General features: G+C 45.1%; 1 protein-coding gene across 1 annotated transcript; it reads right to left on the bottom strand.

The window, feature by feature from the left end:
* Nucleotides 1-388: 388 nt before the first annotated feature.
* Nucleotides 389-5,046, bottom strand: LOC123448886 (E3 ubiquitin-protein ligase BIG BROTHER). Its single transcript, XM_045125920.1, has 8 exons — nucleotides 4,920-5,046; nucleotides 4,099-4,260; nucleotides 3,204-3,438; nucleotides 2,233-2,273; nucleotides 1,977-2,021; nucleotides 1,342-1,469; nucleotides 919-1,027; nucleotides 389-824 (listed from the first exon to the last, which is right to left on the bottom strand). The coding sequence occupies exons 2-8, from the start codon at nucleotides 4,237-4,239 to the stop codon at nucleotides 771-773; spliced, it is 753 nt and encodes a 250-aa protein (XP_044981855.1). The 5' UTR covers nucleotides 4,240-4,260; nucleotides 4,920-5,046; the 3' UTR covers nucleotides 389-770.
* Between the last annotated feature and the right edge of the window lie 16,637 nt (nucleotides 5,047-21,683).

Raw genomic sequence — 21,683 nt, 5'->3', positions numbered from 1 at the left:
GTCATCAATCCGCCGTTTGTGTAGCTGGATTCCTGGGTCATCAAGCCCTTGTTGATAATGTAACAATTGTAGAGGTTAATTTTCCTTGTCTATAAAAGGTTGTAGTGCCTCAACTCAACAGGTCCAGAGCAGAGAAGTTGTCACGAAAGTACATCAGTTTATCCAACTGCGGATAAAACAAGGAGCTACACACAAAACCGACAAAGCCTCCCCCAAAAAATTGTATTAGGTCCATAGCTGAGAACGGTCACAGGTACAAGTGGATACAGGAGTTCATCCATCCAACTACAGACAAAAACAGGAGCCACAAACACAAAATCCCAAGAGAAAAGAAAAAGGAGCAACACAAAACTGGCTGAGCCTAGCTTCCCCCAAAAGAAGCTCAGAGTTTCAGTCACAAACACATGACGTGTAACAAATGAATCGTTTCTCTGTCCACAAAAATCTTAATCGAATACAATTAACAGAAGAATACAATTAACAGAAACCAGCGCATGCCTCCTTGCAGTGAACAAAACACCTCGCAAGCATGCATGCGCCATCGGAGCGTCTACCACGTGGTCATAGTTCACGGTCAAACTCTACAGCCTACGGCAAACCTCTCGGAAGCGGTTCCAGCTTCCAGCTACATCTGCTTATAACCTATATTTAGTGATATTATGGTCCTAATATACAAGTCTAAAGGGGTCGGGCACAAAGCAAGCTGCCCTCAAGCAGAGATCATGCATCATCCGGTCGCGGGCGCAACAACTTCGTGATTGCCACACAACTCATTGCCTCTTGGGCTCCTCGCCGGGAACTTCAGCAAAGCAGACAGGACATACCTGCACAGCAAATGCATACCTCCTGTCAGCTAAAGAAGCAGCGGGTAGAAACGAGAAGCCATACGGATTGTTCCGTTGTTTCCTTATCGCTGACCTTGTTGATGGTAAGCCATTTTGTCACGCAGCTGGCATGGTACACATGCTTGCAGGGGAGTGCCATCTGCAGATCCCCTCTCCTATACTCCATTTGGCAGACGACACACCTGTTTGTTGCCCATAGGAAGGTTCTTAAAAGTTATCTTCCTTTCCATTTAAGAATCAGGTTGATGTAACTGCGTCCTCTACAGGTAAGCAGAAACAGAATATTGCACTCAAGATGCAGCATCGTGTCGATGCACACAGAACTAATATGGCATGCTTCGAAAGTTTACAAGGTAAACCTGCCTAACCGGAAACTAAAAGCTATCAACAAAACAAACAAAGCAAAAACTGAGGCAAAACCCTAAACCTACAGCATAAAGTAGGACAAAGTCATAGTGCAGAACTGATGGTGTGAGGGTTCGCAGCAAGATCTAACCTTTCACGGCGTTTTTTCTTCCTTGAAAAAAAACCACACTTGAATTTGGTGACTGGAAGTGCTGAAATGCTTTCTTGGGAGAGACCCCGACTTTGGGTTCCAACTGCCTCGCCCAAATCCAGCAATTCCTGTCAACAGAACTTATCAGCGAACCAAGTTCCAGAATTAATAAGATGAAAAAAAAGATAGCAACGAAACGAATTATTAATGGACATACAGATTAACCATTGAAGTGTATTGTACTATTGTTAGTTGAATAGTTCCGGTAGATGAAACAAAAGAAAACCAGTGTGATGTGTGGATGTATATATCTACTGATGACTTTAGAAGCATGTACTTTCAGATAAGCACAGCAAAAATACTGCTGCGTGATTATTCAAGTAACAAAAGTTTTCTTCATCTTAAGTCACATCATCCTTAAGGTCCAGAATTTTGATCCTCAAAGCACCCAAATAGGAACAATAAATTGATCAATCCAATTGTGCATGGTGTAATCACTGCACACGTCTACATATCTAGCTGAACCCAAAGATATAAATCAGATGCAGAAGATGACACATATATTAAGTGGGTTTTACATGAAACAGCGAGCATGAGAGCATGGTGACACAAGTCATGCAAGAGAAGTCATTAACCTCATATGTCATGTTGTCAGGATCAATGCTGTCTTGCCAAACAACCTGGAAATAAAACAGTATTGTATTTCAGTGGACCAATGAAAAAGTACCTTTTGGGTAGATGAGAAATAAAGTGTACACATGATACATGGAAATAAATAAACAATGCTATCACATAATTCTGGTGGGATATGGGGGGATACATGTCATGTAGCCTACTACCACATCGCAAGACAATTAAATAAACTTAAGCATGCTCCAAAAACTCATTTACCTGCGGACTGCTTGAATTTTGGTGCACTGGTTGTTGGATGCCTGCAAGTGAAAACTAAATCAGAGTGCCAAACTAAGCCATGTATCAGTGAAGCAACTGTTTGGATAGCAGGTAAAGGTTCAAATTTTATAAATTGTCAGTTACTGTTCATGTGGTGCCTTAATGCATAAGAATCCCTTGAGAACATCACATGTGCAGATCCGGTGCCCCAGTTTATGCACAGTTGGTATTCCAAAATAGGCATTAATCAGATAACTATGTACTTCCTCCGTCCCAAAATTCTTGTCTTAGATTTGTCTAGTTATAAATGTATCTAGTCACATTTCAATATTTAGATACATCCATTTCTTGACAAACCGAAGACAAGAATTTTGGGACGGAGGGAGTAACAAGTAAAACAGCAAGAAATACTATCAGTATCATGACCAAGTCTAGAAAGTATGCAGTAATCCATAAATGCATAACGAAATAACCACACGATTATAACGACACACTGGTATTCTAAACCCACTTCCGAACTTCATTTTTCTGTCCTCCTGTAAGCATCTGATCAACTGTGCTCCATTTGGTCAACATTAGCAACGAATTCAATCATACAATGCCGATCACTAATAGTCTGACGCTAAACAAACTTCCCATGTTATATGACTAACAGTAAGCAAATTTATGTGCTTTGTAGTCCTCTTAGAAAGGAAAAGCAAAAAACGTGGAAGAAAAATAGCCAGTAAAGTGTGTTACTGCAGGTATAGCATAAGTGGCTGATGAAACCAGCATGTAACCATGTCCAACGATACACTAATTGCAGGTATAGCATATTACTGACTTGAATAATATTGTAATTGATCCTTAGTACCTAACCAGAGATGTTTATGTAGCTGTTATTCCAGAACAATAATGACCTTGACTCCAATATCCTATAATAGTGATTATTTCAACTGCCAAAAACCATATCTCTTAAGTACTGAACTTACGATCCTCGGTAGTAGCACTTGCACTTGCATGAGGAGCTTCACCACCCTGTAGGACTACGTTGGGGGAGTCGGTATTGTTTACAGGCATGGGGTTATCCCAAACTCTACGTCCACTATCTGCTCTATGCATGTAGTCATTCATGTCATACACATGTCCATAGCTGTAGTAATTTCCTGCACCAGAATATCCGTATTTATACGAGTTTGTCTGCATCATCGTCCAGTATGGATTAGCCTGCACATTAACAACAAATAAGCATGGAACGCAAAAGAAAATGATAACAATGGATGAAACAGTGACTAAAGTCATGATTGACGCTATTATATTCTTTGAATGATGTGCAAGTGAGCTTTCAGAAATCATCATATTCTCTCATAGTGGATTGTTGAGTGACTCCATTTCCTCTTTATTTTTCTTAAAATGAAGCTGATGTTAGACTTGTGAGAAAAATAGCTAGATTCGTGAGGCTTGTAAACTACTAAAAATTGAAATTCGGAATCACCAAATTCATAAGTACTCCCTCTTCCCATAATATAAGATGTTATTACAACCAATGTACGAGTATATTGGTCGTAATAACATCTTATATTACGGGACGGAAGGAGTATCATAGCTGAATCCTGAATATATAAAGAGTGGCATTTGCCAAAGCCACAAACCACGTAATATTACATGCTGGATATATGTACATCATTACCAAAGTACTCCCTCTTCCGGAATTAGTTGACGCTCAGACGGATGTATCTAGACGTATTTCAGTGCTAGATACATCCATTTGAGCGTCAACTAATTCCTGATGGAAGAAGTAGTAAGCAATCTAATGGTAGCGTGAAGGATTTGAGGAAATGAAATTGACTAGCTGTTGCACTAAAAGGCAATTACAATATTTTGTACCTGATCCTGGAAGGCATCTGCAAGAGCAAAATCAGCATGAGCATATGTGAGGCCTTCAAAAAAATCCATGAAGCTCTCGGTGATAGTGTATGGATATCCAGTGTTTATGTAGTGGAGTTCCATCTGTCGACTCCCGTTCATCCTTTCCGACGGATCATCAACCTATAACAAATCAAGCCAAAAAACTTTCATTAAACTTCACTCATAGAAATGAAAAACAAACTGAAATGCGCATCAAAGTTAGGACTCAGCGGAATTGAGTTGCTAGCCGAAGATCAAACAGTAAGGAACAGAAACATCATATGAAGTGTGTAATAGGCATAGTGATCTTTTGACTGAAGCAACGCCTGGAGGAGTTGAACAACACTGCAGATCTTGCTCAATCTTAGTTGAAAGCAATAGATCAGTCATTATCTCTAGATTGCCCTCGGCAATGGAACTTGCAGGGCTGAAATGTGCATTCATGCCGCAGTGGCCTATTTACCATTCTACCGTAAAATGATACTGTATGACAGAAGTGGTCCTTTTGTCACCAATGGTACAATGCACATTTTTTTCCAAACCACAAAAACTACCAGCACGATGCAGGAACCAATGCACGATCCAGAGAGAAACAATGCCAAGAATAGAATCGGGGGAGGCCTCCACTCGGAGCATCGAAAGCAAAATAAAAACAAGAACTGAGGAGTGGCAAATCGCGGCATCGAACCTCCGCCGAGGGGTGGATCTAGACGGCATGCCGGGCGCGTACCGGAAGGCCGAGAAATTGTGAAGGTCAGTGGGATCTGGATAACAATCTCTGGAAGAAAAGAAGCACATACCTCAAACTCAATGACCAAAGACCGCGGACGGGGCGGAGGCAGGAGGGACGCGATGTGGCGACGATGAAGAAAGGGGACGGCAATGGCAGCGTCCCGCGTGAGAGGCGTTGGGGCTGGAGAGAGGGGGGGGGGGGGTTGGGGGAGGGGGGAGGGGGAGGATTGAGGTGTGAGGAAGGCACTCGGCAGGGCAGGCGGTGGTACACTGTAGGTCTGCAGGTAGCCTGTGGGAAAGATGGAGCAGAGCAGCCTTGGGCGGAGTGAGACTGCTGAGAAGAGGAAAGGAAGGCACGGGACGGTGGAGAGAAATACGGAAGGGCTATATTTGTAATCGAGTGAACATTCGGTCCTTTTTCCGAATACAGCAGCTGATTTTATTTTATTTTGCGGCCACAGCTTTTCAAAAATCTCTCCTACAAAGAAAATTGAAAGGGGAGTGATCAGCCGGCCCGCCGCGCGCGGGCCGCACGATCCACCAACCCCGCGCGTCCGCACCGTTGGATCCGCATACAACTTTTTTTTTCTATGCAGCAAAATTTCGATGCGATGCAATAATTTTTTCAACGATGGCAACAAAAAACAAAATGTGTAGCAAAAAAAAATATCCAGGTGATCGTAGCAAAAAAAAGAAGCTGATGGTACGTGGTAGCAAAAGTGAAACGCCGGTTGTAACAAATATTTACGTGACGTGTATGCAACTTTTTTAGTGAACGGTTGCAGCAAAAAATGATGTCGGTTGTAGCAAAAATTAACACGGTTGTAGCAAAAGTAAAAAACATCGATTGTAACAAAAATTCGAAGAAGCGAAGTTGCAATCAAACGTATATGCAGCAAATATGACGCTGGTTGCAACAAATTTACACGGGAAAAAAGCTGCATGAAAAACGTTTGTATAAAAAAGAACACGGTTGCAGCAAATTTGACGGAAAAATGTTGCGAGCATCTGCCAGCGAGGCGCGCGGCCCGCGCGCGACCGGCCGGACGATTCGGCCGGCGCGCCGGGTGGAAACGATTCCCAAATTGAAATGTACGTCTAAATACACCCATTTAACGTCAAGTAATTCCGGCTGAAAAAAGTATTCCCTCCGTCCGGAAATACTTGTCCTAAAAATGATTAAAATTGATGTATCTATAACTAAAATAAGTCTAGATACATGCATTTCTAGGACAAGTATTTCCGGACGGATGGAGTATATAGTTAATCGCAATTTTAGAGGAGGCGTTCCACGGTGCTTGTTAACTTGCCATAGTTATCTCTTCATGGTTATGATTTCTCTTTCCCTCCTCTATCTCTTGGCGGCTAGGGCAAACTCTCCCCAATAGATTTCGTCGGCGAACTCGTGGATTCGCTTCCCCTCTGTCTGCCGCTCCGGCGGACGTTGGCAAGAAGGGAAATTTCATTGCCTCCGCTTCAGTTAGTAGTTTAGGTTAGGGTTTTTTAGTCCTCGCAGGTGTGGCGCTCGGATGGATGGTGACGCTTCTTCTCCGAGTTTATATTCCGGCCTTCGGTCCTCCTCGAGTCCGTCCACCTGGACGTAGTCAATGGAGCCCCGGCGTAGATTCCTGTCGTCTTTTGGGGGCGATGAGGTTAGGGTTTCTCGTCGTGTGGTGAGAGTTGGTGTCACATGTTTCAGATCTATTCAAGGGTTCAACGATGAAGACTGCGGCTATAGGGCGCTGGTCCTTAGGGGCATGTGCACGAAGGCTTCTCGAGTGTCATCGACAAGGTCACGCCGGCTCTGACGGGGGAGCAGCGACAGCGGCGCGTCGGCTCGTTTTGGCAGCACTAGTGATCGTTCGGTGGTCTCGATATCTTGATGTAATTTTAATTATATTTGAGGTGCTTTGTACTTATGCCAAACTTTGATAATAGGTTTGAATTATTTTCACAAATAAAATCGCAACTCTAGAGTACTTTTTATCACCAAGCATAAACAATTTTGGTTCACACAGGATGTACCGCTCGCTTGTATATAGATGGTGATATTATGCGCGAGACTACATGGGTAGATGTTAAAATGACAACCAATGTTGACATCTCATTGCTACCGAGGAAGAACCGTGCTAGCATTTGAATTGGTAAACGATCTATCGACAGTAAATGCCATGTCTTTTAGTTTTGCTATTTTTCAGATACCTGAAAATTATTGTTGCCTCAGTCACTTTGTTTGGACATGCTGGACCTCATCGGAGAAGAAGCAGTCCCACCATCTATCTTTAGGGGAAGCAGCAACACCATTATTTATATTGGGGGAAGAAGTGGCCTCATTATCTATCTTAGGGGTAAGGGGTTGCGAGAGTTGTTCATCGGTGTGTGAGGCTTAAGGGGGTGAATGGTGCGGCGACGAACACGACAGTGGGGGGAGGGATGGGCGACGATAGCCTCAGCCGCGGGGACAGAGGTGACGTGTGTGCGAGCACAACACCGGGGGAAGAGTGACACCCCTTTTTTGTGTTCGATAAGGAGCTAACACTATAGATCAACTTTTACTCCATGATGGAGATGCACAGACATGGTGATTTTTACCCTAGTTCACGACGCTCTGAAGCGTAATACCCTACATCCTGCTGATGATATTCACTCGATGGAGAAAATGATGTTTACAGTGGTCGAACACTTGTTGTCGGGAACTTCTTTAGCCCTAGCTATATTGCGTGCTCAAATACCAAAGGGTGGAACCCTTTTCCACTTGGTTATGGGCTTCCTTTTATAGTCACAAAGGGTATACCACAACGACCTGAATTGTGAATGTTACAGTGAGGCACGTAGCTACATTAAATGTAGGTATATGTGTCGCCCAGAGCTCTTGCCGGGCGGGGGAGAGATACTTTTCTTGTCGCACCACTTGCATGTGCAGTTGTGGTTTCCGCGACACATTATCCGTGAGGTGTCACGTGCATGGTAAAAAGGGTGATGAATCATCTTTGCTTTCACCTAACTGCCTCGTTGCAGTGCCTCTGCGAGGCATACTGTTGTAGGCCTTGACAGGCCTAGAAACTGGGCATGTCATCGTAGGCGTTGTCAGAGGATCTTCCACGGGAAGGAGTTGTTGACGGGACGACTTGTACTTTTCTGTTGACGGGCGTCTTTTCCGGCTCCCCATTGATAGTTGTTCTCGTGATTGTAACATCTTCCTTTAGAAATCCTGGCCTTGATGTTCTCAATGGTGTAAGAGGACTCCTCCTCAAGGATGATGGTCTTGTGAGGTGTCTTCACAATGATGTGCATCTCGAGAACGTGTTTTGGCAAATATATGTACACCACCATGTTGTGAGGAGGCATAGTGGAGTATGGGCTCTTTTTGGATGTTGTGACCAACAAGGATGTTGCCATCCTCAAGCTGCACACTCCGGTGGAAACATAAGGCCTATGATCTTACTATGTCGATGCACATCTCTATCGTGTTGTAGGATCGATAGAAGATGTGTCTAGAGGGGGGTGAATAGACTACTTGTCAAGATAAAAATCCTAGCATAACCCAATTTCAGGGAAGGCAGAAATTCATCAGTTCTAACAAGTCTAGTACACTCTACACATGCTAGTCAACATATATGGCAGCGGAAAAGTAAAGACTTTGCACATGTAAAGGAGTAGAGTTTAGGAGATCAAACGCAAGAGGTTGACACATCGATTTTTGGCATGGTTCCGATAGGTGGCGCTATCGTATGTCCATGTTAGTGGAGACTTCAACTCACGGAGGGTAACGAATGCGGGAGTTCACGGAGGGCTCCACCAACAAGCGGTCCACGAAGAAGCGGCCTATCTATTCCACCACGGCTTCTGCCCACGAAGGACTAGCCTTACTCACAGTAGATCTTCACGAATTAGGCGATCTCCTTGCCCTTACAAACCTCTTGGTTCAACTCCACAACACGAAGTAGGAGGCTCCCAAGCGACACCTAAACAATCTAGGAGGCACCACCCTCAAAAAGGTAATATATGTGGTAGGTCAATGAACTCCTGGCTCTTGTGCTTCTAAAGATAGTCTCCTCAACACAAAATCACTCTCTCACAAAATAGGCATGGGTAAGAGAGATTGATTTGGTGGAAAGGAGTTTGGGGAGGCAAGAGATCAAGTTTCAAATGATTGGATTGGAATATCTTGGTCTCAACACATGAGTAGGTGGTCATATCTCATAAAATGGATCTGGAAATGAAGTTTGTGTTCTGAGTGCTTCTCCCAAGAATAAGAGGTGGATGAAGTGGTATATATAGGCAGCACACGAAATCCAACCGTTACACCTAAAGTGGCAAACTCGGTGACACCAAAGTCATAAACTCGGAGGTACCGACTCGCACAAAAGGCAGAAACTTTTGAATCTCGGTGGGACCGATATACACAACTCGGTGGCACCGAAAAGGTGTCTAACGGTCAGATGACCCAACTCGGTGACACCGATACTCAAACTCGGAAATTACGATTTTGTGTACCGAGGCAACAGAAAGTTGGTCACCCTGAACTGGTAGCACCGATATGGTTTCGGTTGCACTGATTTGGTGGGAATGGCTAGGGTTTCTGTGTGAGGTCAAACTCAGTGGAGCCAAAATATGAAAGTTGGTGGCACCGAATTTGAGTATGTGGAATTGGACAGAATGGTTATGTGGGAAAAATGACTAGTATTTTGGTGGCCAACTTTGAGCACTTGAGCAACCAGTTCATTTTAATACTTCACCCCCTTTTAATAGTATTGGCTTTCCTATGGACTCAAAAGTGATTTCTCACAAATATAAAATGAAGAGTCTTCTAGCTTGAAGCTTGAGCTAATATTCCTTTCTTGCATCAAGGGGCATCTCCACATAAGCCTTTAGCCAATGCTCTCCATGGACTATTCCTGAAATATCTAGCTAAAAGTGTTAGTCCAAGAGACAATATATGTTGTCATGAATTATCAAAACCACCAAGGGAGCATATTGTGCTTTTAATCTCCCCTTTTTTGGTAATTGATGACAACATACAATCAAAGCTTCAAATAAGGATAGATGTTAGAATATGACAGCTTTGACAGAAACATGCCTACTACAATGTAACAGTCCGAGACCGATGGTTCACAATATTCCCTTTTATTTCCTTGTCGTCGTGTTAATTATTTGTTTGTCGCACTCATCGCATCATTCGCACCATCCTCATTGCATCAGCACTGTGTAGACGCCAGTTTTCAAAACTTGCATCCGTTATTAGTTGTCGGTTCTCTCTATTTCCGTCGTTGACCGTTTCGAGTCCAACCACACACGCCCGCACCCGCGACATCATTTTAATATTGTTTTTAAAAATATATGTTAAACTTTATCGGATTGAGTTTAAACTTGGTGTGCGATCGTATTTTAATGTAGGTAGACCGCCTGCCAAATTTCGTCGCAATCGGAGTTCGTTTGATACCCGAACGGTCGACCGTAGCGGCACCGTCATCGATTTATCGTCGGACGTTTTGCGGTGTTCAAAAATCTTGTGCCAGGCCACAAACCTCCCTCTCTTCCCACATAGCCTATTCTACACAACCCAACACCATCCACCAAACCTACCCCTCCATTTTGGACCGTCCGGTCGAGATCCGACGGCCCGAAAACGGTGCAAAACTGCTAACCCTTGCCTCCATGTCTATAAATAGACAATCTCCTCATCCAATACAGGCAGCCTAGCCTCTCACCTCGGGATCCATGCAAACCCTAGCCTCCAGCTCCACCCAACTCAGCCGCCAGGTCTGCCCGGACCAAATCGGCCACCGCCGCCCGAGCTCCCGGTTGCAGCTCGTGCCCGAGGGGAGGAGCCCCCGAGCTTGCTGCAGCCTCGCACCCCTCGTCCCCGAGTACCCAACCCCGTACTTCGCCTCCCTCGAGCCGCCGGAGATCGCCGGAGCTGCGGCTCCGGAGACTGAGAACCCCGCCGTCGGTCGCCCTCCTCTCTCCCTCTCCTTCTTCCTCCTCGCTCCTCAGTGCTAACCCTGTGCAATCTCTCTTTCCCCTTGAAGCGCCATTGGCCGATCTTGTCATCTCGACACCGCCTCGAGCCGCCGTCGTCGGGAACGAGCTCCTCGCCCGCGAATCCATCGATCCCGAACCTCCCCGGAGCCCCGACCATCTCCGAGCCCCCTCGCTGAAGTAGCTCACTGTCGTCGTGCTTCTGTTGTGGGAGCGAGGTGGAGGCCGAGCCCCCCGCGTGCGTTGACCGCGTCCCGGCCACATGGGCCGCCAGACGCCAGCCTCAACCCACGAGATTCGGCTCGCACTTCCTTCAGGCTAGCCAGGTCTCGACTCATCTCCGGGCCAGCTCCAAGCCGACCTGGACCGAGCCCACCAAGGTGAGGAGCATCCCAACCCATTCGTATGTCGCTAAGTGTCACTCTGGGCGCGATCTAATTGTTTTGCGCTCACAGATTTGGCCCGTGTGCTATTTTTTTCTCTTATGCATTTATATTTTTTCAGGACCTAAATAATTACAGAAAAATGTCTAATATTAAAACACTTATATATTTTAACCGTGCGTCGGATCGAAGTTGTAAGTGCATCTAGTGCCCCTTAGTGATTTCGATGGTTTGAAGACTTATAGGTTAAGAGACTGATATGTTTGTGAGTGTACAAGCACTATAAGTCGCCGAGGAGTTTGAGTTATTCGATGAATATAGATCCCTAAAAATGTATGTGTTCGGGTGAAGACTTTGGTCATTCCTTGAAGACTTTGATTGCGAATAAATTGATATTCCTCATGAAGATATTGAAGATGAGGAATTCAATGTCTCCTGAAGAAAAACACTTTGAAGACTTTGAAGCTTGAATATTTACTCTTTCTGTTTCATTTTCTTTACACTAAGTCATAGGTGTTGGAAATATGCCCTAGAGGCAATAATAAATTGGTTATTATTATATTTCCTAGTTCATGATAATTGTCTATTATTCATGCTGTAACTGTATTAACCGGAAACCGTAATACATGTGTGAATATATAGATTACAATGTGTCCCTAGTGAGCCTCTAGTTGGCTAGCTCGTTGATCAATAGATGATCATGGTTTCCTGGTCATGGACATTGGATGTCATTGATAAAAAGATCACATCATTGGGGAATAATCTGATGGACAAGACCCAATCCTAAGCATAACACTAGATCGTGGTGTTCGTTTGCTAAAGCTTTTCTAATGTCAAGTATCATTTCCTTAGACCATGAGATTGTGCAACTCCTGGATACCGTAGGAGTGCTTTGCGTGTATCAAACGTCATAACATAACTGGGTGATTATAAAGGTGCACTACAGGTATCTCCGAAAGTATTTGTTGGGTTGTACGAATCAAGACTGGGAATTGTCACTCCGTGTGACGGAGAGGTGTCTCTGGGCCCACTTGGTAATCCATCATCATATTGAGCTCAGTGTGACTAACAAGTTAGTCACGGGATGATGTGTTACGGAACGAGTAAAGAGACTTGCCAATAAAGAGATTGAACAAGGTATAGGGATACCGACGATCGAATCTCGGGCAAGTATCAAACCCGTAGACAAAGGGAATTGCATACGGGATTAATTGAATCCCCGACATCGTGGTTCATCCAATGAGATCATTGACGAACATGCGGGAACCAACATGGATATACAAACCCCGCTGTTGGTTATTGACCGGAGAGGTGTCTCGGTCATGTCTGCATGCTTCCCGAACCCGTAGGGTCTACAAACTTAAGGTTCGATAAAGCTAGGGTTATAGGGAAATAGTGTACGTGGTTGCCGAAGGTTGTTCGGAGTCCCGGATGAGATCCCGGACGTCACGAGGATATCCGGAATGGTCTGGAGGTAAAAATTGATATATAGGAAGTGAGGATTTGGTCACCGGAAATGTTTCGGGCGAGACCGACAATGTACCAGGACCACCGAAAGGGTTCCGGGGGTCCACCGGCAAGGGCCACCAGCCTCAAGTTGCTACATGGCCTAAGAGTGGGTGGGAACCAGCCCATATATGGGTTGGTGCGCCTCCACAACCAGCCCAAGACGCACAAGGGGTGGAGAGAGGGGAAACCCTAGGCGTGGGAGGCCACCTTGGGCCTCAATAGCCCACCCTAGGGCCCTCCACCCTTGGTCGCCGCCCTCCTTGGCCTCTAGGGCTGCCGCACCCTTTAGGGTGGGAAACCATAAAGTGTGGGCACCCCCTCCCTCTCCTCCTATATATAGTGGTGGTTTTGGGCAGATTTGAGACAACAATATCTCTCTCTCTCTCGGCGCAGCCCTACACCTCCTCCTCCTCGTCCTCCGTAGTGCTTAGCGAAGCCTTGCCGGAGTACCACGCAGCTCCACTGTCACCACGCCGTCATGCTACCGGAGCTCTCCCTCAACCTCTCCTTCCTCCTTGCTGGATCAAGGTGTTGGAGACGTCACCAGGATGCACGTGTGTAGAACGCGGAGGCACCGACATTCGGTGCATAGATCAGAATCCACCGCGATCTGAATCGCTGCGAGTACTACTCCATCAACTGCATTCCACCAACGCTTTCGCTTAGCGATCTTCAAAGGTATGAAGATGCGCTACCCCTTTGCTTGTTGCTGGTTTCTCCATAGATAGATCCTTGCGTGGCGTAGGGAATATTTTTAAATTACTACGTTCCCCAACAGTGGCATCCGAGCCAAGATTCTATGCGTAGATTCTATGCACGAGTAGAACACAAAAGTTGTGGGCGCTGATTTTGTCAATTGCTTGCCGTTACTAGTCTTATCTTGATTCGGCGGCATCGTGGGATGAAGCGTCCCGGACCGACTTTACATGTACTCTTACGTGAGACTGGTTCCACCGACCGACATGCACTTGTTGCATAAGGTGGCCAGCGGGTGTCTGTCTCTCCCACTTTAGTCGTTGTGGCTGTCACGGATGAAGAGGGTCCTTATGAAGGGTAAATAGCATTGGCATATCAACGTTGTGGCTGTCATGTAGGTAAGAAGTGTTCTTGCTAGAAACCCTAATCAGCCACGTAAAACTTGCAACAACAATTAGAGGACGTCTAACTTGTTTTTGCAGGGTATGCTATGTGATGTGATATGGACAAAAGGATGTAATGTATGAGATTGATCATGTTCTTGTAATAGGATTCACGACTTGCATGTCGACGAGTATGACAACCGGTAGGAGCCATAGGAGTTGTCTTAATTTATTGTATGAGATGCAACACCATGTTGATTAGTTTACTTTATCGCTAATGGTTAGCTATAGTAGTAGAAGTAATAGTTGGCGTGACGACTTCACGGAGACACAATGATGGAGATCATGGTGTCATGCCGGCGACGATGATGATCATGGTGCCCCGAAGATGGTGATCAAAGGAGCAAGATGATATTGGCCATATCATGTCACTATATGATTGCATGTGATGTTTATCATGTTTTACATCTTATTGCTTAGAACGGCGGTAGCAAAGATAAGATGATCCCTCATTAAAATTTCCAGATATGTATTCCCCTAAGTGTGCACCGCTGCGAAGGATCGTTGTCTCGAAGCACCACATGATGATTGGGTGTGATAGATTCTAACGTTCGCATACAACGGGTGTAAGCCAGTTTACACATGCAAAACACTTAGGTTGACTCGACGAGCCTAGCATGTACAGACATGGCCTCGAATACGGGAGACCGAAAGGTCGAACATGAGTCGTATGGTTGATACGATCAGCATGGAGATGCTCACCATTGATGACTAGTCCGTCTCACGTGATGATTGGACACGGGTTAGTCGACATGGATCATGTAACACTTGGATGACTAGAGCGATGTCGATCTAAGTGGGAGTTCATTAGTAATTTGATTAGATGAACTTAATTACCATGAACTTAGTCTAAAATTGTATTTACAAATATTGTAGATCCAATGACCAACGCAAATGTCCCATTCAACTTCAATGAGTCCCTAGAGAAAACCAAGCTGAAAGACGATGGGAGCAACTAAGCGGACTGGGCTCGTAACTTAAAGCTCGTCCTCATGGCTTCCAAGAAGGCATGTGTCCTTAATGCACCGCTAGGTGATCCTCCCGCTCCCGCGGCGACCCAGGACGTTAGGAACGTGTGGCAGTCGCGGAGTGATGACTACTCTCTGGTTCAGTGCGGCATGCTTTACAGTTTAGAACCGGTACTCCAAAGGCGTTTTGAGCATCACGGAGCATATGAGATCTTCGAGGAGCTGAAACTTGTTTTTCAAGCTCATGCCCGGGTTGAGAGATATGAAGTCTCTGGCAAGTTCTTTAGCTGTAAGATGGAGGAGAATAGTTCTCTGAGTGAGCACATACTCAGCATGTCTGGGTTGCACAACCGCTTGACTCAGCTGGGAGTTGAACTTCCAGATGATGCGGTCATTGACAGAATCCTCCAGTCGCTTCCACCTAGCTATAAAGGCTTTGTGATGAATTACAACATGCAAGGGATGGAAAAGATATTCCCGAGTTGTATTCAATGTTGAAATCCGTGGAGGTAGAAATGAAGAAAGTGTATCAAGTGTTGATGGTCAATAAGACCATCAGTTTCAAGAAAGGCAAGGGTAAGAAGAACTTCAAGAAAGACAACAAAGCAGTTCCCGCGCCCAGTAAACCAGTTGACGGGAAAAGCCAAAGAAAGGACCCAAGCCTGAGACTGAGTGCTATTACAGCAAGGGAACCGATGACTGGAAGGGGAATTGCCCCAAGTACTTAGCGGACAAGAAGGCCGGCAACGTCAAAGGTATATGTGATATACTTGTTATTGATGTGTACCTTACCAGTGCTCGTAGTGGCTCCTGGGTATTTGATACCGGTGTTGTTGCTCACATTTACAACTCTAAGCAGGAACTGCGGAACAAGCGTAGGCTGGCTAAGGACGAGGTGACGATGCGCGTCAGGAATGGTTCCAAGGTTGATGTGATCGCCGTCGGCACACTACCTCTACATCTACCTTTGGGATTAGTTATAAACCTTAATAGTTGTTATTTAGTACCATCTTTAAGCATGAACATTGTATCGGGATCTCGCTTGATGCAAGATGGCTACTCATTTAAATCTGAGAATAACGGTTGTTCTATTTATATGAGTGGTATGTTTTATGGTCATGCCCCGCTAGTCAATGGTTTATTCTTGATGAATATCGATCGTGATGTTACACATATTCATAGTATGAGTACCAAAAGATGTATAGTTGATAATGATAGTCCCACATACTTGTGGCACTGCCGCCTTGGTCATATCGGTGTTAAGCGCATGAAGAAACTCCATACAGATGGACTTTTGGAGTCTCTTGATTTTGAATCATTTGACACGTGCGAACTGTGCCTCATGGGCAAGATGACCAAGACTCCGTTCTCCGGAACAATGGAGCGAGCAACCAACTTATTGGAAATAATACATACCGATGTATGCGGTACAATGAGCGTTGAGGCTCGCAGAGGCTATCGTTATGTTCTCACCCTCACTGATGATTTAAGTAGACATAAGTATGTTTACTTAATGAAGCAAAAGTTTGAAACCTTTGAAAGGTTCAAGGAATTTCAGAGTGAGGTGGAGAATCAACGTGACAAGAAAATAAAGTTTCTACGATCTGATAGTGGAGGAGAATATTTGAGTCACGAGTTTGGCACACACCTAAGGAAATGTGGAATTGTTTCACAACTCATGCCGCCTGGCACACCACAGCGTAACGGTGTGTTTGAACGTCGTAATCGTACTTTATTGGATATGGTGCGGTCTATGATGTCTCTTACCGATTTACCGCTATCATTTTGGGGATATACATTGGAAACTGCCGCATTCACTTTAAATATGGCACTGTCTAAATCCGTGGAGACACACCGTATGAATTATGGTTTGGCAAGAAACCTAAGCTGTCGTTTCTGAAAGCTTCGGGCTGCGATGCTTATGTGAAGAAACTTCAACCAGAGAAGCTCGAACCCAAAGCGGAAAAATGTGTCTTCATAGGATACCCTAAGGAAACTATTGGGTACACCTTCTATCTTAGATCCGAAGGCAAAATCTTTGTAGCCAAGAACGGATCCTTTCTAGAGAAAGAGTTTCTCTCGAAATAAGTAAGTGGGAGGAAAATAGAACTTGATGAGGTCATTGTACCTCCTCTCGAACCGGAGAGTAGCGCAACACAAGAAAATGTTTCTGAAGTGCCTGCACCGGCTAGATATGAAGTTAATGATGATGATCAGGAAACTTCAGATCAAGTTGATACTGAACCTCGAAGGTCGACAAGGGTACGATCCGCACGAGAGTGGGACGACAACCCTGTCATGAAAATCATGTTGTTGGACAACAGTGAACCTTCGAACTATGAAGAAGCGACGGCGGTCCCGGATTCCAACAAATGGCTTGAGGCCATGAAATCCGAGATATAATCCATGTATGAGAACAAAGTATGGACTTTTGTGGACTTTCTGATGATCGGCGAGCCATAGAAAATAAATGGATTTTTAAGAAGAAGACTGACGCGGATGGTAATGTGACCATCTATAAGGCTCGACTTGTCGCTAAGGGTTATCGAAAAGTTCAAGGGATTGACTACGACGAGACCTTCTCACCCGTAGCGATGCTGAAGTCGGTCCGAATCATGTTAGCAATTGCTGCATTTTATGATTATGAAATCTGGCAAATGGACGTCAAAACGACATTCCTGAACGGCTTTCTTAAGGAAGAATTGTATATGATACAGCCGGAAGGTTTTGTCGATCCTAGCAATGCTAACAAGGTATGCAAGCTCCAGTGCTCCATCTATGGGCTGGTGCAAGAATCTTGGAGTTGGAACATTCACTTTGATGAGTTGATTCAAACGTTTGGGTTTATACAGACTTATGGAGAAGCCTGTATTTACAAGAAAGTGACTGGGAGCTCTATAGCATTTCTCATATTACGTGGATGACATATTGTTGATGGGAAATGATATAGAACTACTAGAAAGCATCAAGGCCTATTTGAATAAGAGTTTTTCAATTAAGAACCTTGGAGAAGCTGCTTACATATTAGGCATCAAGATCTATAGAGATAGATCGAGACGCCTCATAGGTCTTTCACAAAGCACATACCTTGACAAGATATTGAAGAAGTTCAATACAGATAGGGCTAATAAGGGGTTCTTGCCTGTATTACAAGGTGTGAGGTTGAGTACGACTCAACGCCCGAGCACGGCGAAAGATAGAGAAAAGATGAGTACCGTCCCCTATGCTTCAGCCATAGGCTCTATCATGTATGCCATGTTGTGTACCAGACCTGATGTGAACCTTGCCATAAGTTTGGTAGGGAGGTACTAGTGTGATCCAGGAGTGGATCACTGGACAGCGGTCAAGAACATCCTTAAGTACGTGAAAAGGACTAAAGATATGTTTCTCGTTTACGGAGGTGCTGAAGAGCTTGTCGTAAAGGGTTACGTCGACGCTAGCTTCGACACAGATCCGGATGACTCCAAGTCACAAAACGGATACATGTATATTTTGAATAATGGGGCAGTCAGCTGGTGAAGTTGCAAGCAAAGCATCGTGGCGGCATCTACATGTGAAGCGGAGTACATAGTTGCTTCAGAAGCAGCACATGAAGGAGTGTGGATGAAGGAGTTCATCACCGACCTAGGAGTGATTCCAAGTGCGTCAAGACCGATGACTCTGTTCTCCGACAACACTGGAGCTATTGCCATTGCAAAGGAGCCCAGGTTTCACAAGAAGACCAAGCACATCAAGCGCCGCTTCAACTCCATTTGTGGATACATCCAGGATGGAGATATAGATATTTTTAAAGTACACACGGATCTGAATGTCGCATACCCGTTGACTAAACCTCTTCCAAGAGTGAACACATGATCATCACCAAAACTCTATGGGTGTTCGATTCATCACAATGTAACTAGATTATTGACTCTAGTGCAAGTGGGAGACTATTGGAAATATGCCCTAGAGGCAATAATTATTATTATTATATTTCCTAGTTCATGATAATTGTCTATTATTCATGCTGTAACTGTATTAACCGGAAACCGTAATACATGTGTGAATATATAGATTACAATGTGTCCCTAGTGAACCTCTGGTTGGCTAGCTCGTTGATCAATAGATGATCATGGTTTCCTGATCATGGACATTGGATGTCATTGATAACAGGCTCACATTATTGGGGAATGATGTGATGGACAAGACCCAATCCTAAGCATAGCACTAGATCGTGTTGTTCGTCTGCTAAAACTTTTCTAATGTCAAGTATCATTTCCTTAGACCATGAGATTTTGCAACTACCGGATACCGTAGGTGTGCTTTGGGTGTATCAAACGTCACAATGTAACTGGGTGATTATAAAGGTGCACTACACGTATCTCCAAAAGTATCTGTTGGGTTGTACGAATCAAGACTGAGATTTGTCACTCCGTGTGACGGAGAGGTATCTCTGGGCCCACTCAGTAATCCATCATCATATTGAGCTCAGTGTGACTAACGAGTTAGTCATGAAATGATGTGTTACAGAACGAGTAAAGAGACTTGCCAGTAACGAGATTGAACAAGGTATAGGGATATCGACGATCGAATCTCGGGCAAGTATCATACCGGTAGACAAAGGGAATTGCATATGGGATTAATTGATCCCCGACATCGTGGTTCACCCGATGAGATCATCGAGGAACATGCGGGAACCAACATGGACATCCTGACCCCGCTGTTGGTTATTGACCGGAGAGGTGTCTCGGTCATGTCTGCATGCTTCCCTTACCCGTAGGGTCTACACACTTAAGGTTCGATGACGCTAGGGTTATAGGGAAATAGTGTACGTGGTTACCTAAGGTTGTTCGGAGTCCCAGATGAGATCCTGGACGTCACGAGGAGGTTTGGAATGGTCCGGAGGTAAATATTGATATATAGGAAGTGAGGATTTGGTCACCGAAAATGTTTCGGGCGACACCTGCGATGTACGGGACCACCGGAAGGGTTCCGGGGGTCCACCGGGAAGGTCCACCAGCCCCAAGTTGCTACATGGCCTAAGAGTGGGTGGGAACCAACCCATATATGGGCTGGTGCGCCACCACAACCAGCCCAAGGCGCGCAAGGGGTGGAGAGAGGGGAAACCCTAGGTATCGGAGGCCACCTTGGGCCTCAAAGGCCCACCCTAGGGCCCTCCACCCTTGGCCGCCGCCCTCCTTGGCCTCTAGGGCTGCCGCACCCTTTAGGGTGGGAAACCCCAAAGGGTGGGCACCTCCTCCCTCTCCTCCTATATATAGTGGTGGTTTTGGGCAGATTTGAGACAACAATCTCTCTCTCTCGGCGCAGCCCTACACCTCCTCCTCCTTGTCCTCCGTAGTGCTTAGCGAAGCCCTATCGGAGTACCACGCAGCTCCACCGTCACCACGTCGTCGTGCTGCCGGAGCTCTCCCTCAACCTATCCTCCCTATTTGCTGGATCAAGGCGTTGGAGACATCACTAGGCTGCATGTGTGTTGAACGCGGAGGCACTGACGTCGGATGCATAGATCGGAATCCACCGCGATGTGAATCGCTGCGAGTACGACTCCATTATCCGCGTTCTAGCAACGCTTCCGCTTAGCGATCTTCAAAGGTATGAAGATGCTCTACCCCTTTCCTCATTGCTGGTTTCTCCATAGATAGATCCTTGAGTGGCGTAGGATTTTTTTTGAAATTACTACGTTCCCCAACATAGAACACCGTACTATTAAAGGGGGTCGAGGTAAAACTACGGAATGATTTTCCTCATGATCCTCAACCCAAACCTAAATCTACCAAAGCCTCAAAGTGAGGAATATGAGAGACATGAGGAGTTTCACAGTTGAAAGTTCTTACCGTTGCCGCGCCACGCGCCACCTCACAGATCTTATCCATCGAACGGTCATATTATTAAAGGGCATTTATGTCAAATCATGTCGATATGCTCCCAGGCTATAAATAGCCACCCCCACAACCACTTGCTGGTTGTATGCTCCGAGAGAAACTGACGCTAGTCATTTAGAGCAACCCAAATTCCTCAGAGCCTTAGAGAGAAAATATTCAAGTGCCCAAACCAAAAATCCAAGTGATTGAGCATCACTGAAGAAGTTGTTCTTGTGTGGAACCGACGCTTGTTAACTTTGAGGACTGTGTATCCTCCAGACGATTAGGCGTCATGGTCTAGAGTATCCAGCAGTCAATTGTGGATCGTCGGGTGACCGAGTTTGTGAGGGTTTGGAAGTCTGCCCTGAAGACTTACCACGAGTGTTGGGCAAGGATCGTGTGTCCTTAGCTCAAGGGGAATACGGTAGGGATTGTGTGTCCCGGGACTGTGTGTCCTTTGGTTTCAATACCAAGCCGCTTCGAACCGGACGTACAACTATCAGAGCAGTTGGAACTGGGTCATCAACAACTATCTTCATTGAGCTACGGGATCTATTTCTTCAAATATTTCATTTCCTCAATTGTATGTTGAAGACTTTCATTTGTACTGTTTGAAGAATTTGTCTGAAGACTTTCTCTGAATATCCTCAACCTCAAATTCTTCACTTGAGTTAACCTTCACATGCTTACTCTCTACTTACGATCTGTGCAAACCGAATCTCTGAAATCTCATCGAGTACTTTGTTGTAGACGTTTTTAGTTATGTCGACCGCAGGTATGATCAAAGTTACTACAGGATGTCCTACCTTCGAAGGAAAGCACTTTCCCTACTGGAAGACCAAGATGCAGATGCATCTTCAAGCTATTGACAATGATCTCTGGTATATTGTGGAAAATGGTATTCCCTCCATCACTGCTACTATCTCTATCGCTGATGTGCAGAAGTTCAAGCAACTTGACTTGCAAGTGAAGAATATCATCTGTGGCCAT

Source organism: Hordeum vulgare, chromosome 4H (genome assembly GCF_904849725.1).
Source record: "Hordeum vulgare subsp. vulgare chromosome 4H, MorexV3_pseudomolecules_assembly, whole genome shotgun sequence".
NCBI classification, from domain to species: domain Eukaryota; kingdom Viridiplantae; phylum Streptophyta; class Magnoliopsida; order Poales; family Poaceae; genus Hordeum; species Hordeum vulgare.
This window is presented reverse-complemented; position numbering and strand designations above follow the sequence as displayed.